Consider the following 20,472-nt stretch of genomic DNA (forward strand, 5'->3'; position numbering starts at 1 on the left):
CAGCGGGACGCAGCGCCCAGTCTCCTTCCTCGCATTCCTGCCCCACACAAAGGAGTCCCTGCCTCGCCGCGCCCCGCGCCGCGCTCGCCGCTCCGCAGAGCCCCTCCGGCCCGGCCGCCGCCTTCGCCCCCGCCCGGGGGTGCGGGCGGGCCGCGGTCCCAACGCGGGGCGGCCGCCGGGGGCGGCGGGGGCAGGGACCCGCCGAGCGCAAATTCCTCCGCGCAGCGCGCCATTGACTGGACCGAGCAACTTATTTAAGGCTGGAAAGTGACACAGGGGCGCCTCGTCTGCGCCGGCCGCGCTCCGCCGGGCAGCCCGGCCGCACCGAGCCCAGCGCCGCGGCGGGGATGCCGCCCGGGTGACCGCCCCGAGCCCGAGCCCGGCCGCCGCCTCGCCGCTCTCCGGACGAGGAGCCGCGTCCGCCGCTACCCCGCCAGGACCGCGGGAAGGGGCTTTCTTTTGGGGTGCTTTTTGTGTTGCCGGATTTGGGAATTTTCTTCTTTTTGGTTTTTGGCTTTTTTTTTTTTTTTTTTTAACTCTTCTTTCCCCGCTCCGGGCTGCGCTTTCGCGGAGAGTTCACCGCCCTTCCCCGCCCCGCGTCGCCGGGCTCCGGCAGAGCATGGAGAAGTACGAGGAGGACATGGCACTGAAGGCCACCAAGTTCATGGAGGACCTGTCCCTGTACGATCCCTGCCCGGAGGGTCCGTACGGCCGGGGCGGCCGCCGGGACCTGGTGCTGCACCCCGACCTGGAGGAGACCAAGCGGGTCATCGCCGCCCACATGACGGCGGAGCAGCGGGGCCGGAAGATGAACGGCACCGCCGCGCCGCCGCCGCCCGCCGAAGGCTTCCCCGCCGCCGCCCCCTGCGGCAAAGCCGCCCCGCTCCGCGCCAACGGCCGCGCCGCCGCCGAGCCGCCGCCGGGAGCGGGCCCGCCGTGCTGCGAGGAGGGGCTGTGCACCCGCTCCGAGGTGGCGCTGCCCTGCTACAGCGGCTTCGCCGACAAGGGCAAGCGCTACTCGGCCGAGGGCTACCGCTACGCCGCGGGCAGCGCCTACGAGGGCGGCTACGTGGCCAAGGGCGGCGGGCGGGCGCCCGGCGGCCCGGACGGCAAGTTCGGCGCCGCCAGTCCCCGGGCCAGCCTGGCCGCCGCCTCGCCGGGCCCCGCGGCCGAGCACGGCAAGTTCTCCAGCCCGCGCTCCAGCCTGGGCGGCGCGGTCGCGCTGCCCTACGAGAAGTTCTCCAGCCCCCGCTCCAGCCTGGTGGTGCCCGGGCAGGACAAGTACGGCAGCCCCCGCGCCAGCCTGGTGCAGTACGACGGAGCCGCCCTCAGCCCCCGCTCCAGCTACGCCAGCACGGCCAGCGACACCAGCAAACACTCCAGCCCCCGCGCCAGCCTCACCGGCTACGACGGAGGCGGCAGCAAGCCCAGCAGCAACCGCACCAGCGGCATCAGCATGGGCTACGACCAGCGCCACGCCAGTCCCCGCTCCAGCACCGCCAGCCAGCACTCCTGCACCGCCAGCCCCCGCTCCAGCTACTCGGACTCCAGGTACGGCCCGCCGGGCAGCGCCGAGCCCGAGGGGGCGGGCGGCACCGGGCTCGCCCTGGCCAGCCCCCGCTCCAGCCTGTGCGGCCCCGAGGGCCGCGGCTCGGCCGGCCCCGCCGTGGTCAGCCCCCGCTCCAGCATCTCCAGCCAGAGCTCGCGGAGCTCCCGCGGCTCCATGAGCGCCTACCCCGAGCTGCAGCTGCCGTCGCCCCGCTCGTCCCTGCTGGGGCCCGGCCTGCCCGAGGACGGCGCCGTGCCCGAGCTGGGGGACGTGTACCACCGCATCCATGCCCAGTCCCCGCCGCGGCACGACCCGCAGCACCCGGGCGGCGCCCCCGAGCCGCCGCCCCCCTACGCCTACAGCCCCACCAAAGGCTCCGCTTCGGCTCCCAAATTCAAGCTCCCCTACCAGGTGACGCCGTGCCGGGAGAGCGGCCCCAGCCAGGCGGAGAGGCGGCTGGAGGCGCTGACGCTGGAGCTGGAGAAGGAGCTGGAGATGCACATGAAGAAGGAGTACTTCGGTGAGTGGGGCGGGGGGAGCGGGCGGCTGGAGGGCGGCGGTGCGCGGGGCCTGCCGAGCCGGGAGAAGGCGGGAGCGCCGTGCCCGGGGCTGCTCTGGACCAGGTGCCTGCTGGAGTCTCACATGGCCACAGACCCTGTGTGCTGTCCGAAGCGCTTGCAGCGTAGTTCACTCCCGGTATGTGAACTCTATCCCGTCTGTTCCTAACGCGCCGTGCCGGGATGTGTGCTGCCTCCCTTTCCACGTGCGGCTGGGAGATGAGTGCCTGAAGTGTGGGAGAGCTGCTTGTGCGCCGGGGCTTGCAGTGACTCTCGTTTGTCTCCCTTCCTCACGGGCTGCTGAAGCTTCTCTGCTAGCCTCCAGCATCCCAGAGGATGTGGTGTTTGCGATCCTCAGTCTGTGGTAACTTTTGTAAATGATGAGTATGGCTGGAGGAGCAGTTCTTAGTGCCTGGTTCAATGAAATCTTTGTGTGAATTTAGAGTACCTGTGGCAGCCCAGCATTGTCCCTGCCCCGTGAGGCCTCGCAGGGTCTGCTCAGCACACAGGGGCATCCCTGGGACCGCAGGGAAGTTTGGAGCAGAGGAGCCCTCGGCCCTTGCTGAGGTTAAGTCGGCCTGTTGGTCACCTGAATTTTTGTTGCTTTTTTTATGAAAGAAAAGTAACTTGAAATGTGCATGTTCTTGAAATGTGAATGAGTGCACTTGTTTTATAGCCACAGTAGCTAGGATTAGGCTCCTCTGCCTTTACTTTGTACTGGATGGCAAAGGCTAAAAACCCCTGTGAGATGCTGATCTCGGGGTGTGCAGATGCTGCCCTGGCTCTCCTGCACAGGTCGGGCAGCCTCGGGAGCAGCTCGATCGTTCCCTGCCGGAGCGTGGGGATGTCGGAGCTCCTGCAGGGCAGGGAGGGAGAGGCCTGGGAAGGTGGGGATGAGCCAGCCCCATCCGAGGCCTTTGAGGGAATGGTGATCTCCGTGCTTTGTGTGCGTTCCTGGTGAGGACGGAGCCGTGTGTCACCGTCCCTGGCTCGGCCGGTGCTTTAGCACAGCACCGGGTGCTCTGCAGGGAGGGAAGGAGCTCCAGGGCTGCCTTCATTGTCTGGGAGAGAGACCTGGGCCGGCCGGTGCAGGTAGCTAAGTGAGCAGCAGCCTCTCTAGCAGGAAAACCTCTCTGTAAACTGCAGCGCCAGAGTTTCTCCAGGCTTTTGTGCCCAGACAAAGGAGGCTGAATGCAGCGCTTACTGCCTTCCCTCATCCGTCCTGGGCCGATAAGGAAGCTGATGGATCACCGAGGGATGTTTGCAGTGCTGGCACCTGGCTCGGTGCTGGGGGCAGCTGTGGCTCCCTTCGGAGGGTGCAGGAGGTGTGTGGGGCTTGTAGCACACGAACTGCGGCAGGAAATGTTACCCTCGACATTCCCAGGGTCAGGAACAAAATGTAAGAGTAAGAACAAGTTACCTGTGCTGAGCCTCTGGGAGGGGTTTCCAGTGGCCTGGGAAAGCTGAGGGTGCCATCAGGGGCTCCAGGAGCAGATTGGGGATAGATTTTTGTGTTTCTCAGAGTTTGGCTGTTGGAGATGCTCTCAGCCTCGGGGGGATGCTCCCAGTGCAGGATGAGCAGTGCCTGGGCAGCCTCGGTGCTGCTCTGGAGGCTCCTGCTGTGGCAGCACCGAGGAGCACTGCTGTGACTTCCACCCTGGAAGCAGATGAAACCCAGAAAACTGGGCTGCTTTGGAAGAGAAAGTTGATTTCTGTGAGCTGCTGAGGTTTTGATAAATCCTGGTGGATTTGAGCCCATCTTTTTGGCTCGGATGATCCATGTGGGTGAATGCTGGGTTTTGACTGAGCCAGTGCGTGAGAGGCTGACAGGGCTGACCACAGCCCCGGGTGAGAGTGAGAACAGAACAGGGAGAAGTCTGGTTTTAGTTTGACTTTGAGGGTGCCATAATAAAAGGAAGCAAGGAAAATGCCTTGCTTTCACTGCAGTTTGCACATGCTGCAGCTGTGAAGCGTCTGCATGGCACTGGTGAGTGGCACTCCTGAGGCAGTGGTGGGTGTTCTTTGGTGCCTGTGGAGAGCAGAAGTGTTGAGCCAATGGTCCAGCAAGGTAGAGGGGACAGCGATGTTTTACTGCTTCTTAATTAGATGAATTCAATTGTCTTATGAGTAAATGCTGATATGAGGACACCAGGTATTTGCTGTGCTCTGTGTCCTGTCATCATGTTGTCGTTGCCTGCCCCCACACCCCCAGTAAAATTAAAAATGGAGCCGTGTGCTATTTTGGAACGGAGGTGAAGGGACCGGCCAGCTCTGCTTGGAGCAGGAGCAGCCCTACCCTGCCCTATCCATGCTGGCTGTGGGTCACTTTGTGTGAGTGTGGTGCTGGCAGGCCCCGGCTGCTTTCCCACCCCTCCGTCTCTGCTTTGGGAGGGAGCCATAGTTTGGGACAGATAGACATGAGATGGGGAGAAATGCAGGGTCTGATCTGCAGAGGGGCTCTGGGGGAGCCAGGCCAGGCAGGGTGCAGCCCTCAGGTGTGGTGCACTCCCAGCTGTCTGCCTGTGCTGCTCTGCAGGCTGGCAGTGCTGTGTCGGGAGCTTTGTTTTACTGCTCCAGCTTCTCCACCCTCCCCTTCCCTCTGCCAGGCTGCAGTGCATCTGGAGAGAGAAGGAAGGTGCCCCCTCCTACCCTTGGTTTAATCTGAGTAGAGATGCCAGTGCTGCCAAAAGCAGGGCTCTGCATCTGCCCAGTTGCACAGGTGAGCACAGCACCATTCCAGCTCCCCGGGCTCCCACCAACACCTTGCAGCCACCTGCACTCACTGATCTGACAGAAACCAAGCCTGCAGAGGAGGAGGGAGAAGAGGGAAGGTTGTTTGGGGCTGGACTGGCGAGTTGCTCCAGCTCATCCTTGTCAAAGAGATGGCTGGGGCTGACCCAAGGGTGCAGACAAACCCTTCCTTTGGCAGCAGCTGAATTGGGTGAAGCTGTGAGACTTTGTTCCCTTGTAGCTGCTTCCTATGCATTCCCTGTCCTAACCTCTTCCTCCTCAACCCTCTGAGACCCCCTGTATGGCAGTTTGGGAAATGTGCTTGGTTTAGTGGCAGATGCTGGGAAGTAAGGTAATAAAAAAATACTTTCACTCATTTTCATAACTCTTTTGAGCTGAACATTGGTATGAGGTGAGATAAAAGTTGTTTCAGGCATGTTTTTTAAATGGAATGTTCATCCTGAGGTGTCAGCAGGACATTTGTGGGTGTTGGAAAGTCATAAGCTCAAGCACTGCCTTAAAGTCTGGTTTCTTTGCAGAATACTTGTCTGATGTCTAGGTGTTGGAAAAAAGTGTGAAGTTAAAGTTGTATTTTGGCACACCCATCCAAATCATGCATCCCTGTGGGACTGTATGACAATATGATTGTAAACCTGTGGCTTGTCACCTGCCAGGCAGGGAAAGGCCCACGTTGAGCACTTGGGCTGTTTGGCGGCTATTTCTGCAGCAGATCTCCGTGCTGGGGTGGTGCCAGCAGTGCAGGGGGGCTGCAGGGGTGCAGTCAGACTCTGCTGCAGGGGTGCAGTCCCTGCTGGCAGCCCCTGCTGTGCTGCAGCCATCCCCAGGCAGGGCTCTGCTCACCTTGGCCATGGGGATGGAATCCAGCCCCAGAAGCAGGGGTGTCTCAGGGGGGACACAAAGCCTGGATTAATTCTGTTAATAATGCACTCCTCAGCTTGGCACAGCCCTGGTGAGTGGCCTTGACTTTTGGGAGCTCTCTCTTCCCAGAAAGCCATCCAGCAGAACCAGCACATGTTTGCTGGAGCAGCACCAAGAAGCAGTGCTGATAACATGGTGCTGAAAAGCCTCTGGCTTGGCAGGGGAGGGAAGGGAAGACTGGGTGAAGGGAGGAAATAAATCTCTAGGCCCATCCAGGCCCTCTGTGCCCTTTTTGTGCATAGTCATCCATGTAAATCTGAATTTGAGCCCTGCAATATGCTCATGAATTCAGAGCTGTATGTTTGTGCTTGTTCTGTGTGTGCAGGTTGATGTGATGGAAGGGTGTTTATGCAAGTGAGATCAAAATTAAGACAGGTAACAGTGGTAAGTCTCTAAAAGCTGTATGGCACAGAGATTAAATTTGAAAATTTGAATGAAATTTAGATGAGCTTGCAGTTGGTGAGCAGAACACTTGAGAGATTTGCTATGGAGTTGTTTCCAGTCTTAGGAATTCCTGAAGGTTTCTCTGTGAAATATCTGTTCTTTCCATCCCGTTTCCATCAAGTAAAGGTGTAATGATTGATACATCATATCCTTTGGGGGGATAAGCAGTTTACTGTCCGGGAATTACTTTCTATTTCTCTTTTGCTGGGCTTAGAAATTCACCCAGTGTTGGCAAGCAGTTGATGTCCTTCAGCATTTGCAGTTGGGGCTGCCCAGACAAAAAATAACCTTTGATAGGCAAACACTTAAACAGAAATGAACTCCCACGGTGGGGTCCCTGCAGTGCTCAAACAGGCTGTGTACCTCAGAGTTCTGCTTTTTTATAATCTCCCCACTACAGCTGGAAAATGCATTGCTGAAGCTGATTTGAGAGTGGTCAGGCTTTTCTGGCCAAAGGGCAGGAAAGGCTCCAAGGAGGTTTGTGCTCAGGGGGAAGGGGCAGAGGAGCTGCCCTGGAGCTGCTGGGGTCCCTGCGGGGTGGCAGCATCCTCGTGAGCCTGTCCCTGAATGGGGCAAGGAAATCATGGTCAGAGTGATAAAATGTGTAGCTGGAACATCATCCAAAGGGAGGAAGGAGTTGGAAGGTGGGGGGACAGAAAGTAGAAGGAATTACATGGAAAATGCATGGGGTAACACAAGTGTACAGAGCTGGGAAAAGGAAATTTTGTCTGTGGCATTGAATGTGCTATGAAGAGAGTCCTTGTGACTCTCCTTGAAGTTGGGAATTGATATAATAACAGCAGGGGAGAGTTGTGGAGTGCATGTGTGGTTTTGTTTTATTAGGTATACTAGATAATGTAACATGTACAATTAATGTGAAATGGGAATTTGGATGGCTGTAACTTGGATGGCAGCCTGTGCTATGAATGGGGACAAACATTTTCTTGTCTTCAGTTGCAGGACACTTGGCTGTGGATGGGACATTGTTTCATAGCAAATGGTCTTTCTGTTTCTTTTTGTTTCTCATGCTTTTACTCTGATAAAAGTAGCGTTAAAGTAGTGTTAAAAGCACTGTGTGTAAGAGGGCAAGGAGAAAACCCTTCTTCCAAAGAACTGGCACGTGTTTGATTGAGGTGAGGTTCCAGAACAGAGGTTTGTGCCTGCAGGACAAGGGCTGGTGCAGGTGTGAGCATTGCTGTGCTGGTTTGTCCCTGAAGTTGTCTAGTTTTTACATCTAAAATGTGTGAATGGTACAAGTTTGTGTGCTGCCACTGATGGCTTCATGGCAGCAGGTCTAGGCTGAAATCCTTAATATCCACAGTTAATGAATTAGGATGTAAATGGCTCTTGGCTGTGTGGATATTGGGTGCTAGAAAACACTCTCAAAGGAAGAGACTTTGCCTAATCCCAAAGTGAATATTTTTAAAAAATGCTAAAATTATTATTAAAAAAATGTCTCAAACTTGGCAAAGTAGTTTTCAGGTGTGTGATAGGATTGTTCAGCAATGGAAAGAAAATAAACTGGCAGTGATAAGCCAGGTAGTTTTACTAGGATCAGAACATTTATGCAGGTATTTAATAAGCTCTACACTCGGCCTTCTACCTACTTCATGTGCCCCAAATATCCCAGGACAACTCCACAGCATTTTGGCAGAGTCTGGTTGATTGTTGGTGTAATTGTTAAATAGTTACTATGATTGTTAAATAATTTCCTGTTCCGTGGCTGGAGAAACTGAATGTGTTAGAGTGTGATGTGGTGGTTGATTTTTGTGCCCATCTTGGACAAAGTGCCTCCTCTGGGACAGGGTGTGTGAAATGGAGCAAAGCAGGAGCAGCCAGAGGATGGATGCAGGAATGAGCATGGTGTCTGTGAGCTTTGTTAGGAGTTTGGGAGGGCTCCCTTTGGAGGGCTCTGTTCAGGTCCTGGCAGGACCATCCTACCTGGGGCTGTGCTGTGGCATTGCCTGGAGCTGCTCCAGGGCTGTGACAGCTCCTGGGGCTCCAGCAGGATTCCTGCTGGCTTGTTAACTTCAGCTCTGAACAAAATCAGCAAATGTGCCAGTGATCAACCAATAAATGTGCTGTTTGGCTGGACTTCTCTGTGACTTTTCAATGTGCCTGTGTGGGTGCTTTCTCTGGAAGTGAGTTTTCTGCCTTTTTTTTTTCTTTTTTTTTTTTCTTTTTTTTTTTTCCACTGGAGCAGATAGCTCCATTCTGTGGTATGTGTTATCTCTCCTTGTTAACCTCACTGGGTTGTTCTGGCTGCCTGTCAGCATAGCCCTGCTTGTTACTGTGCTGAGACTGAGCACACAAAGCAGCCAAGCCAGTCATGTATCTCTTCCAGCTGGAGTATTTCACATTGTCTGAAACTTCATTCCTTGTTTCTTGGAGCAGTTTTTACTAAATCTCTAAAGTCACATTTATGGTTTCAGCAAACTTTTAAGAAAAGGCCTGTGACTGATGAAGGGACAAACACTCAGTGATGCTCAGCTGAGATGTCCTGTGCACACAACATGGAGGGGCTTGCACGGGGACTCAGCTGGGGGTGAGGATTTATTATATATATAGGATGATATATGTGTTATTTATTATATATATATATATAGGGTTATATGTGTTATTTATTATATATAGGGTTATATATGTTATTATATATATAGGGTGATATATGTGTTATTTATTGTATATATAAGGCTATATATGTGTGTTATTATTATATATACGTGTTATTTATTATATATATATAAGGTTATAAGGTTATTTATTTTATAGATAGGGTTATATATGTAAATATATATATGTATATATATACATAAATATATATAAATATATTAATATATAAATATATATATAGAGGGTGACACTTATTTCCAAATCTGCAGTGAAGTGCATTTGGTGCCCTGTGAGGGTTGGTGTGTGTTTGGGAGTGAAGGGAAGGCAGGGTGCAGTGGTAAAGAGTGTCAATATCAGAGCCTGTCATGAAGTAGGGAATGCATCAAATGGACAACCAGGAGGCATTTAATAGGTTGCAAAAGGTCATGTCTCATGTGTAATATTGCTCTTTTAAGAATTTGGCGGAACAAAGCTTGTTTCAGTCCAGAATGTATTTATAGTTTTTTGGAAAAGTAGATGGCTGTTGTGGAAGAACTGCTAGGGGACTTTCATTGTTTCCTAGCCATCCAAACATTTATTTAATTGGTGAGCTGTTTCACTGCTGACACCTCAGAACTCCTGGAAAGAGAAAACAAGATGTTTTCTTCCTTTAATGTGGTCACTTGAAAAAATGAGAAAATTTCAAAGTTAAAATAAAGAGAAGCAAAAAGCCATTCCTAAATGCAGCTTGACAGTTGTGCATGTTTAGATGCTCCAGCTGGCTTGGATCATATTTCCTGTGGTCTGAGGAGAGCCCGTGGCCTCTCCCAGGCATGGGAAATACCCTCTTGTTCTGGTGGTCACGGCACAAACCTTTCCCTGTGCTGCAGCTCATCCCCAGGGGGCTGGGCTGGGCTGGGCTGGGGGCTCCTGCTGCATTTCTGAGCCTCCCTCTGTGCTGGCCCTGCCCCAGGGGACACCAGGCAGGGCCCTCCTGGGTCAGGTGCTGCTGAGGGACACTCAGGGATGTCCCAAATCTCAGTGCGCTGATCTGATGCTCCTTTAGTGTGGGTTGGGAACCTTTGGAATGGAGGGGTTTCTGACCAGGTGGGAGAGGGATGATAGTGACTGTGACAAATCAAACCTGGGCTTGGCCGAACTGAGCCAGCCCAGGGCTCTGCTGCTGTGGCTGCTCTGCTCTCTTGCCCTTGTGGATGTGACATTGCCTTCAGTAGTGTTAGAGCAGGATCTTGGTTTTCTGTGTTTTGCTGGTGTGAAATTGCTGCTAAATCCATTTGTTTGGGTCAAATGTTGAATGACTGGACAATAATCACTAACGGAGTGGTTCTGAGCAAGGGGATAGTGACTAAACTTTGTCACTTGGGTCTGATTTCCCTTGCTCACAGCAGTGTGTTGACCTGGCTCGTGCTGTCCTGCTGCCCTGCCTGTTCCTGTCACCACCCTGAAATGCAGCAGGGTCAGGCCCTGTCTGTGGATGGTCTCACCTGTCCCTTCCCTTCTCTCCATTCCAAAGGGAATGTTGATTTTGGGCTTTGCTTCAAGAAAAAGGGAAGAAGCAAAAGATGCTGGAGTGCAATCTCCACTAAGGCAAGACAACTGCATAGCAGGCAGTGGAGAGAGCTGTAATTGGTAAAATCTTGGGCTCTCTATGTTCTTCTGTGTTGTGGCAGTGCTGTTAGCCTTGAGCATCCTCAGGTGCAGGTGGGGCAAACTGGCAATTCCTCAGGGAGCAAGGCAGAGGTTTTGATCAATGGCAATAACTGTTGCAGCTCTGTTTTTTTGTTTTGTTTTGTTTTTGCCAGGCAGTTATGTGAAAATTTTCTGCAGTTGGTGGGCCGCCCATTTTTAATCAAAGCCATGTTTCCCAAATCTAAACACTCAATAGGAAACAGACCTGCACACCAATCAAGTGTGTTGGAGCCCATATTTGGAGCTGGTTTCAGAAATAAGCATGTAATTTTTTTGAAGTGTATGTCAGTAGCTGGTTGTCTTGCAAAGTCTCTTGGCCTGCTGTACCTGTTCCTGGCTGGAGCAGGGCTGGGCCTTGGCAGTGCAGCCCTGCAAAGCTGCAGTGGTGCAGAGCCAGTGATGCTGGAAACCCCCATGACCTGGGTGCAGACCTGGGGGGCTCAGCTCAGGGTGGGGAAAACCCTCGAGACATCTCAAAATAAAATTCATGCAAGGCATTTGGATTTCCTGCAGTTTTATTTAGAGGATGGAGAACATCTGATAAACCCAGTGCTGCCTCATGAGTGACAGTCCTGTTGAAGTCATGGGTGGCATGATGGACTTGTTTCTGACAGCTGGGACTCATCTGGAGCTGCTTTCATTACACACAGAGATCAGGCAACGAGGAAATTCACACCAGTGCTTTTCCCTGGCCGTGTTTGCCTGCCTGGCCCCTGCACCTCCCAGCCATGGAGGGTCCCAGGTGTCCCTGCTTTGTGCTCTGTAGAAGCTCTGTGCTGTTTGCCTGGGAACCTGGTGCTGCAGCAGGTGAATGCTTGTGCTGCAGTTTGCAGGAGATTGGTGACTGTGAGCAGGGCGAGCCTGTGGGACGGGACAGGGCAGAGATGCTGTGTCCTGTGACCTCTGCAGCTGGTACCAAGTCACTCCTGGGCACAGAGCTCCCAGATTGCTCTGCTGTCAGGGTGGGGTGGAGGACGAGTGGATGGGATGGAAGCTGTGTCCAGATGTGCATTGTGCATCCTCTGCTTTTCCTTTGTCATCTGCCCAGAGCAGGGGTCCTTAAAGGAACCCAGAGCTGGGGAGGATGTACAGCACAGCTCCAGGCACAGACAGGGCTGATGCACATGAACTGCAGTTGTTCCTGTTCTAGGGATCCCCCTGGTGCTGCCTGTGCTCAGTGAGGTCCTGGGGCTCTGAGAGCTCTTGCCATTTTGTTCCTTTGATTGCCTTTTTCTTATTTTGCAGCAAAATAATAGGTCCAGCCTATTCTTATTTAATGTCTTTATTAATGAAATGTTGGCAGTCACCAGGTGCTAGACTCAGATGCAGTTTCACAAACAATTAGAAAAAAGCTTGTTTTGCTTTGTTGGAATCTCCCAGTCTTTCCATGTGTTGGTTTTGAGGCAGGCCCTCCTGTGTGAGGGTGGTGGCAGTGACAGTGCTGGGGGGGTTTGCTGTTCATGGAGAGTGGGGCAGCAGCACCTGCAGCTGGTCCCTGCCAGTTCAGAGAGAGGGAAGGACTCAAATCCACAGCATTTTGTTTTGTATATGTTACTATATTCTAAAACCTTAAACTCTTGAGTTTTCTACCATGTGATGTTACACGCTTCTATTTAAACTACACACCCATAATCTTAGTTCTGTTATTCCGGTTATTTTCCTGTTATTTCTGTTGTTATTGTTATTTTGGAAGCCTTCTCCATGGCCTCAGGTCAGTGCAGTGTTCTCCTGGGGGTCAGTGCCTGGCAGCACAGAAAGTCTGACATTCTCAGTAGCCAGGGTTCCAGCAGCTCTGGGCTGGGGCTTTGAGCCCAGCACAGATGAGATTTGCCCCTTGCAGGAGTTTCTGGCAGAGTGCAGATGTGGCAATTCCCTCACCAAATCCCACATTTCCTGAGAGCAGTGGGGCTGTTCCACGTGAGGTGGAATGACTGGAGTGCCAGACCACACCTTTTTTAAAAAGCAAACCCAAGAAACCTCCCTGACAAAATGTATAAAGAGAAGGGATGGCTTGGGTTAGGCTGGAACAGCCTTGCCTGCTGTGATGGTGGCTCCTTTGGGAAAAGGCTTTCCCAGCCCCTCTTTCCCACCTGGGAGGAATCCAGGCTGGTGAGGAACCAGCCCAGAGAGAGGAGATGCACAGAGCCCGCCCCAGAGAAAACACTCTGAAGTTGTGCCAAGTGCAGACTTGCAAATCAGCTTCCTGGTGTGCCAAGTGTGTGAAGCTCTGCCTTTCCCTGCTTCCCACCCTGCTCCCACCTCCAGGGGTTTGTCTGTCTTCCCCATGGGGGTGGCAGGAGGGATGGAGCAGGAGGGATGGAGCAGGGAGCAGCTCAAACCCATGTGCTGGCCTAGCCTGGCTGGACACCACATCTCACTCTGTCTCCTTGACTTCTGTAACTCACCAGAGGGAAATAAATGAACCCACAAAACAAAACCCCTGAGCTGAAGGACAAATCCTGGACTCCTTTGTGGCAAATCACTGGGTGTTTTGCTTGGTTGGACTGGCAGAATTGGGAAACTTGGGGTTAGATTATTGTAAGGTCAGAGAAAAAGTGCATTTCAAGTCTAGGGGGAAGGACTTTGTTTAATTTTTCTGAGAAAGTGCCCCTTGAATAGTGAGCATTGATTTAGTGCTCTGTTCCCAGCTGGGTCAGTGCCTGCCTGGGCAGTTCCCAGCCCTGCCCCAGGTGTTGCTTTATCACTTGGTCCAGGGGGGTGTGCACTGGCTGATCCCAATGGTCAGAGTTCCTCTCCTGCTCTTTGGGGTGGGATTGTCCCTGCTTTGGCTCCTGTTCCCTCTCAACATCCAAGTGCAAGGTCTGTGTGGGCTTCTTTAAGGACTTGGTTGCTCTGGTCCTCAAGGTGTGAACTTGGCTGTGATATTTGAAAGGAGAGAGGAAGAGATATGTGCAGTGTGTGTGGGAACATCTCTTCAGAGGGCCAGTCCCTCTGGGAGTGCCCACTGGGTGCTCACCAGTGTGCATTGGGGAGGTTCTAACTTAATGTTCCCATACAACATGGAAAGGCAAGAGAGAAGTTTGATTAAAAAAACCCAAAAAAACAGGGAGGCTGCTGGGAGTTCTGGCAGATACATGGTAATATTTGCTTAAGTTTCTGAGAAATGCATTATTTCACTTTTATTATGAAGCTTATGTCTGTATATTTGCATTCCCCTAAGTGTTTTCTGGGGTTTTGCCATTTCAAGGCAAGGTCTGTTGGTCCAGAACTGCCAGCACCAGGGCTGAGCTGAAAGTGCTATAAACTCACTTTGTTTTTAATTTGGGCCATTTTCATTTTGATCAGGGAACCAAATGATGGGGCACTGTGAGGGAATGTTAGGTCATGACTTCAGTTTAGCTTGTACATGTTGTAAATTAGATTGGGAGTGCAGCCACAATGCAGTAAGATGAATGAGAGTGTGCCCTTCTAAAGAGACAAGAACTGCACACCCAGGTGACAACCATGTGTAAAACATCTCCCTAAAGAGTAGAGTTAATTCCTGCTTTTAAGGAAGATCTGGGAGCTGGATGTGCTGCTGGTGCAGGCTCAGTTCTTCATGCACACTACTGTTCCCCCAAAAAATGCCAGAAAAATTGCCCAAAAGTGTCCAATTAGTCTGCAAATCAATTGCTGTTTGAATTTTTTGTACCATGCAGCTTGCAGTCTCTCACCAAGCAGTTGACTTAAGTCAACAAAGTAGGTGTTATCTCGGGGTCTGAATTAAGTCAGACTGACTCCAGGCCCAGTGTGACCACTGGGGAGCAAACAGCAGCATGTTTGTGCCCATGCTGCAGCCCAGGGCAGGGCACAAGCTTGGAAGCACCAAAAGGGGGGGAAGAAGGAGATAAGGATGTTCTGTGCAGGCTGGAAAAGGGAGATCAGAACAGGTGGCAATCCACAAAAGGAGTAAAATAGTTCAGATGTTCTCTCAGAGAGCTCCAGGATCAGGTCATGAAGAAGTGGTGGCGAGTGTCGTGCAGGGGACAGAGTTTGGGGCCTGGGCACAGCCAGGGTTTCAGGGCTGAGCTGGAGGTGCTCCTGCTGCCAGCTCTGGAGGGCTGGGTGCTGGCTGGGAGCTCAGCCTGGCTGCACAGGACAGGGAGCAGCAGCAGCTCCTTGGCCACTCTGTGGCTGCCGGGCCAGGGGAGGACAGGAAAGGGATGAGTGTTCCTCCCTGCACAGCCATTCCTGCCAGCCTGAGTCACAGCTCCACTGCAGGATGAAAGCTGTGGCTCCACCAGCTGAAAACCAATGGGGAACAACCATTTTGAGTGATCTCTGCAGGGCTGGTTTGTTTTTTTTTTTTTTCTTTGCTTGAAGAAACATCTCTCTTGCAGTGGTGGGAGACAAGCGAGAAGACGCTGAAGATGTTTTGTGACTGGTACCAGAGCGAGGCACAACAATGAGGATCAACAATGATTCCTTATCTAAGAGGGACAATTGGCTCCTCTGGAGGAATTATAAAATCCTTCATCTCTCAAAGGCACCAGTGGGAGAAGCAGGGGATGCACAGGCACCAGCTCTGTACTTCACTCTTAACCTTACAGAGAAAGCACAGTGGAGAGTTTCATCATTGATTTGGTAAAAGCTGCCCTTATTTTCATGGATATAATTACAGAAGAGGTTATATTCATCTGCAAACAAAGGCTCTAGTTTGCTTTTTTTTAAAGCAGAAATAAATTTTAAACCCCCCAACAACTAAACTAATTCTTTTAGCTAGTTTTCAAAAGACAAGTTTTGTGGGTTGTGTTAGTTGCTTTGTTGGTTTTTTTGCAAGGAAGCATTGAGGAACCCATTTCTTGGTGAATACAGTGAAAGGAGAGATTCCAAAAGGGCTTTTGTGCAATTAAGGGAATGTTTGCATTAGGTTGTGCTGCAGTGATTTAACACATAAGAAGGAAAAATCCCAGCTGAGTGATTTACACATGGATCTCGAATGTTTTGATCAAAGGTCAGACTCAGAAATGCATTTATGCTTATTTTTAAGTCCAAAGAGAATCCAGTGGAGAGTTAAATCTCTAAGTAGGCATTTAATGTGTAAATATTCACAGGTAGCTCTTTACTTAGCCATGTCATTTTGCTGTGAGTTTAGACAGAGCCAGATTTACTTGGAAGCTGAAGTCTCCAGTACCTACAACAGGGAAGAGCATTTCTGTGGACTGAACTGAATTTGAATATTTCATATATAAATTCTGCTTTTTACTGGCCTACAGGAGTTCTCAAGGAGGTTGGGAGAAGTGAAAAGGGGTCAGGAAAACTGGCTGATTTTTCAAGGCTTGCAGTGTCCAGGTTCAGGAATGGTCCATCCTGACATGGAGGAAGGGGCAAGAGGCCTGCATGGGTGAGCAAGGGGCTCTGAAAGGGAAAGGATTTGTGTGATATGTGAGGGATGGAGGCAGGGACAGCTGACCTGGGGAATATCCAGAGACACAACATCTGCAGCTGGCCCTGGTGAAAGACAGGGAAGTCAGGAAGTGCTTCTGCAGGTATGTGAGAGAAAGGAAGACCAGGAAAAACATGGCCAGGGGTGCTGGGCTGGCCTTCTGGGATGAAAATCTTGGGGAATCAGGGGAGAGCAGTGATGCTTGATCTCAGCTTTAATAAAGCTTTTGATGCTGTCACCCATAGCATCCCTCTGCACAAACTGGTGAGGTACAGGCTGTGAGAGGGACTGAAAAGTGGCTGAGCTCAGGTGGGACCAGCAGGATGAGGCTGAGCTGGAGCCAGTCACTGGTGCTGTATTGCGGTGTTCACAGGGGACCCAGGATGAGGGAAGAGATGAGAATCTTGACTCCATGTTTCAGAAGGCTGATTTATTATTTTATTATATATATTATACTAAAAGAAAATGATACATTAAACTTACTAAAAGAATAGAAGAAAGGATTTCATCAGAAGGCTTGAAAGGAGAGATAATAAAATCTTGTGACTGACCAGAGTGTGAGACAGCTGGACAGTGATTGGCCATTCATTAAAAAGAACCACATGGACCAATCACAGATGCACCTGTTGCATTCTACAGCAGCAGATAACCATTGTTTACATTTCCTTTCTGAGGCCTCTCAGCTTCACAGGAGAAAAGATCTTAACAAAAGGATTTTTCATAAAATTTGTCCATGACAGTGGTGCCCCTCAGCAGTCTATGTTCTGGAGTCAGCAGTGTTTGACATCTTCATTAATGATGGCACAGAGTGTCCCTCTAGCCAGGCTGTGGATTGTACCCCCATGGAGGGTACACATGGACTGATGGATGGGATGGATGTGGTGGTGCTCAGCAGGACCCTGACAGGCTGCAGACATGTGGGAATGGGAACCTCAGGAAATTCAGCCCAGGGAAAAGCCAAGTCCTGCACGTGGGGAGCCACAGCCTCACCCAGGCTGGGAGCAGCTCTGCAGAGAGGCCCTCTGGGGTCCAGGCTGGAGCTGGGGTTCAGGCTGAACACCCTGGATCATGGGTCATGGATCAGGACCATCCTGGGTCATGGATCGGAACCATCATCTGTAGCCATGATATTTTCTGAAAAATCCTTTCCTTAGGATTTTTCCTCCTGAGAAGCTGAGAGGCCTCAGGAACAAAATGTAAACAATGGTTATCTGCTGCTGTGGAATGCAACAGGTGCATCTGTGATTGGTCTCACGTGGCTGTTTCTAATTAATGGCCAATCACAGTCAGCTGGCTCAGACTCTCTGTCCGAGCCACAAGCTTTTGTTATCATTCCATTCTTTTTCTATTCTTAGCCAGCCTTCTGATGAAATCCTTTCTTCTATTCTTTTAGTATGGTTTTAATATAATGTATATCATAAAATAATAAATCAAACCTTCTGAAACATGGAGTCAGATCCTGGTCTCTTCCCTCTTCCTCGGACCACTGTGAACACTGTCATGATCATGGATCAGAACCACCCTGAGCTGTGGATCCTGGGCACCCTGGAGCTGCCTGCATGTCCTGGGTGCCCTGGGCTTGGTGCAGCCTGGGTGTCTGGGCACTTTGCCCTCAGCAGCTGTGTCTGAAGCAGGGGCTGGCAGTGGGGTGTGCCAGCTTTGGCTGTGGGTGTCCTGGGTGGGGGGACGCTCCAGCTCCCAGCCAGTGCCTGTGGAAGGTCCCTCTGTGCACTGGGAGCCTGTGGGAGCTCAGCTCTCCTCCAGGCTTCCCAAAGGCAGCCCCTCCAGTGCCCACCTCTCAGGTGGATGCCCTGAAACCTAAAAGGGCACCAAACAACTACCAGATATTTCATAATCAGATGTGAATTACCCTTTATTGCTCTTGGCATGATCCTAGTGGGAACCCCTGCTTTAGCCCTGCCTTTGCACTGGGCTCTGCAAGGATGGGTCACAAGTAGCAGCTGAGGTGGAAATGGTTGCCTCTCTCCATTGCTTCTCTGTTTTGCTGAGTGTTTTAATTAAAACCAGATAGAGGAAAATTTCTCACAGTGTTCCCAATTTTTAGTGGTTTCACCTGCTGTTGAAAATTGCACCAAGACAGAATGGTAAAGGGATGATGCAAAGAGGAATGAATGCTCCTTTTAGTGGCTATGAATAGAGCTTCTCATATCAGTTAAGTGTTGACTTATAATTATGAAAAGATTATAGATTTCTGTTATTTTTTAGCCAGTCCTTTAACACATAAATTAACTAATATTTCATCACTTCATGTGACCTTTTAAAGTGAAAGAGGGAGGTTTGGCTGATGAAATTCATAAGATCACATTTATTTGGAGGTGTTTACTGTAACTAACAAAGTGAAAAATTACCCTTTTCTATATGCTCACTCTTTCCCTGGTTATGCAGCTCTTGAGGAGGTGATTTTTGCTGTTTTTCTAGAAAGACTTTTAAAGAATAATTATACCAGGGAAGTTTGCTCTTCAACTGTGCTTTAGTTGTATTTTTGTAGGAGTTGCTAGAAATTGAGCCACAACTCCTTTGCTGTCTCATGACTGTGGGTGGTGGAGCTGATGAGTTTCTAAATAAGAGATGTTTGGGTGTTGGGGTGCCAGGAGTGGGAGGGAAGAGCATCTTGTGTCTTGTTCCTGCCTTGGACCGGAGTCTGGCATTGAGCTTCCAGGAAACAGAGTCCATCTTCCAAAACCCCTCCTGAAGAGAGGATGTCTGTCTGTCTGTCCTCCATGGGGATGGTGGGTAGGGTGAGCCTGCAGGAGGCACCAGGGCAATTCTGGGGGCTCCTGTGATGTGTGGCTGGGTCCTGCAGTGCTGGGTCCAGCTGCTTTGTGAGGACAAGGCTCATGAGCAAAGAGAAATCCTTTCCCCCTCAAGCAAATTGCTCTTTGGCAGGAGCCACTGAGGCCAGGGGGGTTCCCTGTTTGCATCTCAGTGCCAAGGGCTCTTGCAGGAGTGTTCCCTACCAGCAGCAGCTTAGCACTCCAGCTGGGGGGCTGCAGGTTTCTCTGCAGGCTTTGGGTGCAGTGGGCAGGCTGTGAAAAGAGCAGGTGATGCCAAAACCCTGGGACAGGTGGGGGCTGCTAGGAGCTCTCCAGTGTCTTGGATGTTTGTCCCTCGGTGCCCAGGTTTGCAGGGCAGCCAGGCACTTGTGTCACTGGTCTGTCTGTGAGAACAGAAAAGGTGGGTGGCAAAAACAAGTGTGCTTTTAGACACAGTCTGCCAGCTCTGCTTTTGTCACTGGCTGGGAGAGAGCTCATAACTGAGGGCATAAGCAGGTTCAACATGTGCTTCCTAGCTGGTTGTGACCATACACATTTCACACCTTTTTCATCAGAGAAAAATAGCACTCTGGGTTTCTTTTTTTTTTTTTTTTTTTTTTTTTCCCAATTTCTGCCCTTTTATACCCACTTTGCTTCTGTTTCATATCAAGATAACAGTCTAGGTCAAAGTAGGGGAGAGGGATGGTCCTGGGTGTAATATCTGTGAATTTCTGAATCATTCTTTGATACTGTTTGGATGTGGATCAAGTGTGTGTTCACATTTGTGTTGAATTAGCCAGACAGACACACATCCTGGACTGTTACCTGATCCAGGACTGACAATACTTGATGCAGCAAAAAGTCAAAGCAGGCCAGACCTGAAGATACCTGACCTAGCAGAGATCCCACTAAGGTGAAGTTAACTATCAGTACTTTACACTGTGTGGCATCTTTATCTATGGCACTAAGGGTTGTAAAGCTGGATTTATTCGGGTGCTGGATTTATTCAGGTGCTGGATTTACTGAGGTGCTGGAATGTGGCCTCCTGTGCTGCTGCCTGTGTCAGTGGAAGGTTCAGTGTCAGTCAGAGGGAGAGCTGTCCACTCTTGCAGCTCTGGGTGGTGCTGGCTCCAGTCCCTGAAGGTGAGAATGGAGCTCAGGCCCTCCCATGGTTATGGGAAGCTCAGAGTTGCCCCTTTGCAGGAATCACTGCAGACAGGAGTCTGACAAAAGCCTGGACAGCCCCTTGCCCACCTTGGGTCAGCCTTGGAGAGCAGCTGAGCACATGGGCAGTGTGTTGATTTTCTAACTTTTACTTTTCCCCCCCAGCTGAATTCACAGGCAGGAAATGAGCCCACATCTACAGCATTTAGTGCTGCTGTTTCCCAAAGGTAGAGCAGGCAAAATTAGAATATCCTGTTTACATGTCGTTCAAGCTGTGTTTGAGCAGCTGTCCCAAGGGTTTTCAGCTTGCTGGATCAGGACAGGCTTCTCTTACAGTCTGAGCATCTTCCTGTGTGAGTGGAGAGTGTGGCTGTCTGCACGGGGCACCTCCCTGGCCAGCCCCACAGCTCAGAGGGGACAGCTCCTCACTGTCACCAGGCTGGGGAAGCTGAGGCTCACCAGGTCTTTCAGGACTGAAGATGGGAGAAACCTGTGAAAAAATACTTTCTGAAATGGTTGTTCCTGTACCTTACAAGAAGGTACATTCCTCCTCCTGATGTTCTCAAAGCATCCTTGAGTCACTGGACTTGAAATGTCTGAGAAAAAAAATGGTTCAGAGGGCTGAGG

General features: G+C 51.2%; 1 protein-coding gene across 1 annotated transcript in view; it reads left to right on the top strand.

Annotated features, from left to right (window-relative positions):
* Positions 1-565: 565 nt before the first annotated feature.
* WTIP (WT1 interacting protein) overlaps positions 566-20,472 on the top strand; it is an 87,114-nt gene continuing 67,207 nt past the window's right edge. Inside the window, exon 1 of the mRNA XM_058033901.1 lies at positions 566-2,069. Coding sequence (XP_057889884.1) covers positions 620-2,069 — 1,450 coding nt within the window. The 5' untranslated portion in view covers positions 566-619. The remainder of the gene's footprint in view (positions 2,070-20,472) is intronic.

Source organism: Melospiza georgiana, chromosome 14 (assembly GCF_028018845.1).
Source record: "Melospiza georgiana isolate bMelGeo1 chromosome 14, bMelGeo1.pri, whole genome shotgun sequence".
Classification (NCBI taxonomy): Eukaryota; Metazoa; Chordata; class Aves; order Passeriformes; family Passerellidae; genus Melospiza; species Melospiza georgiana.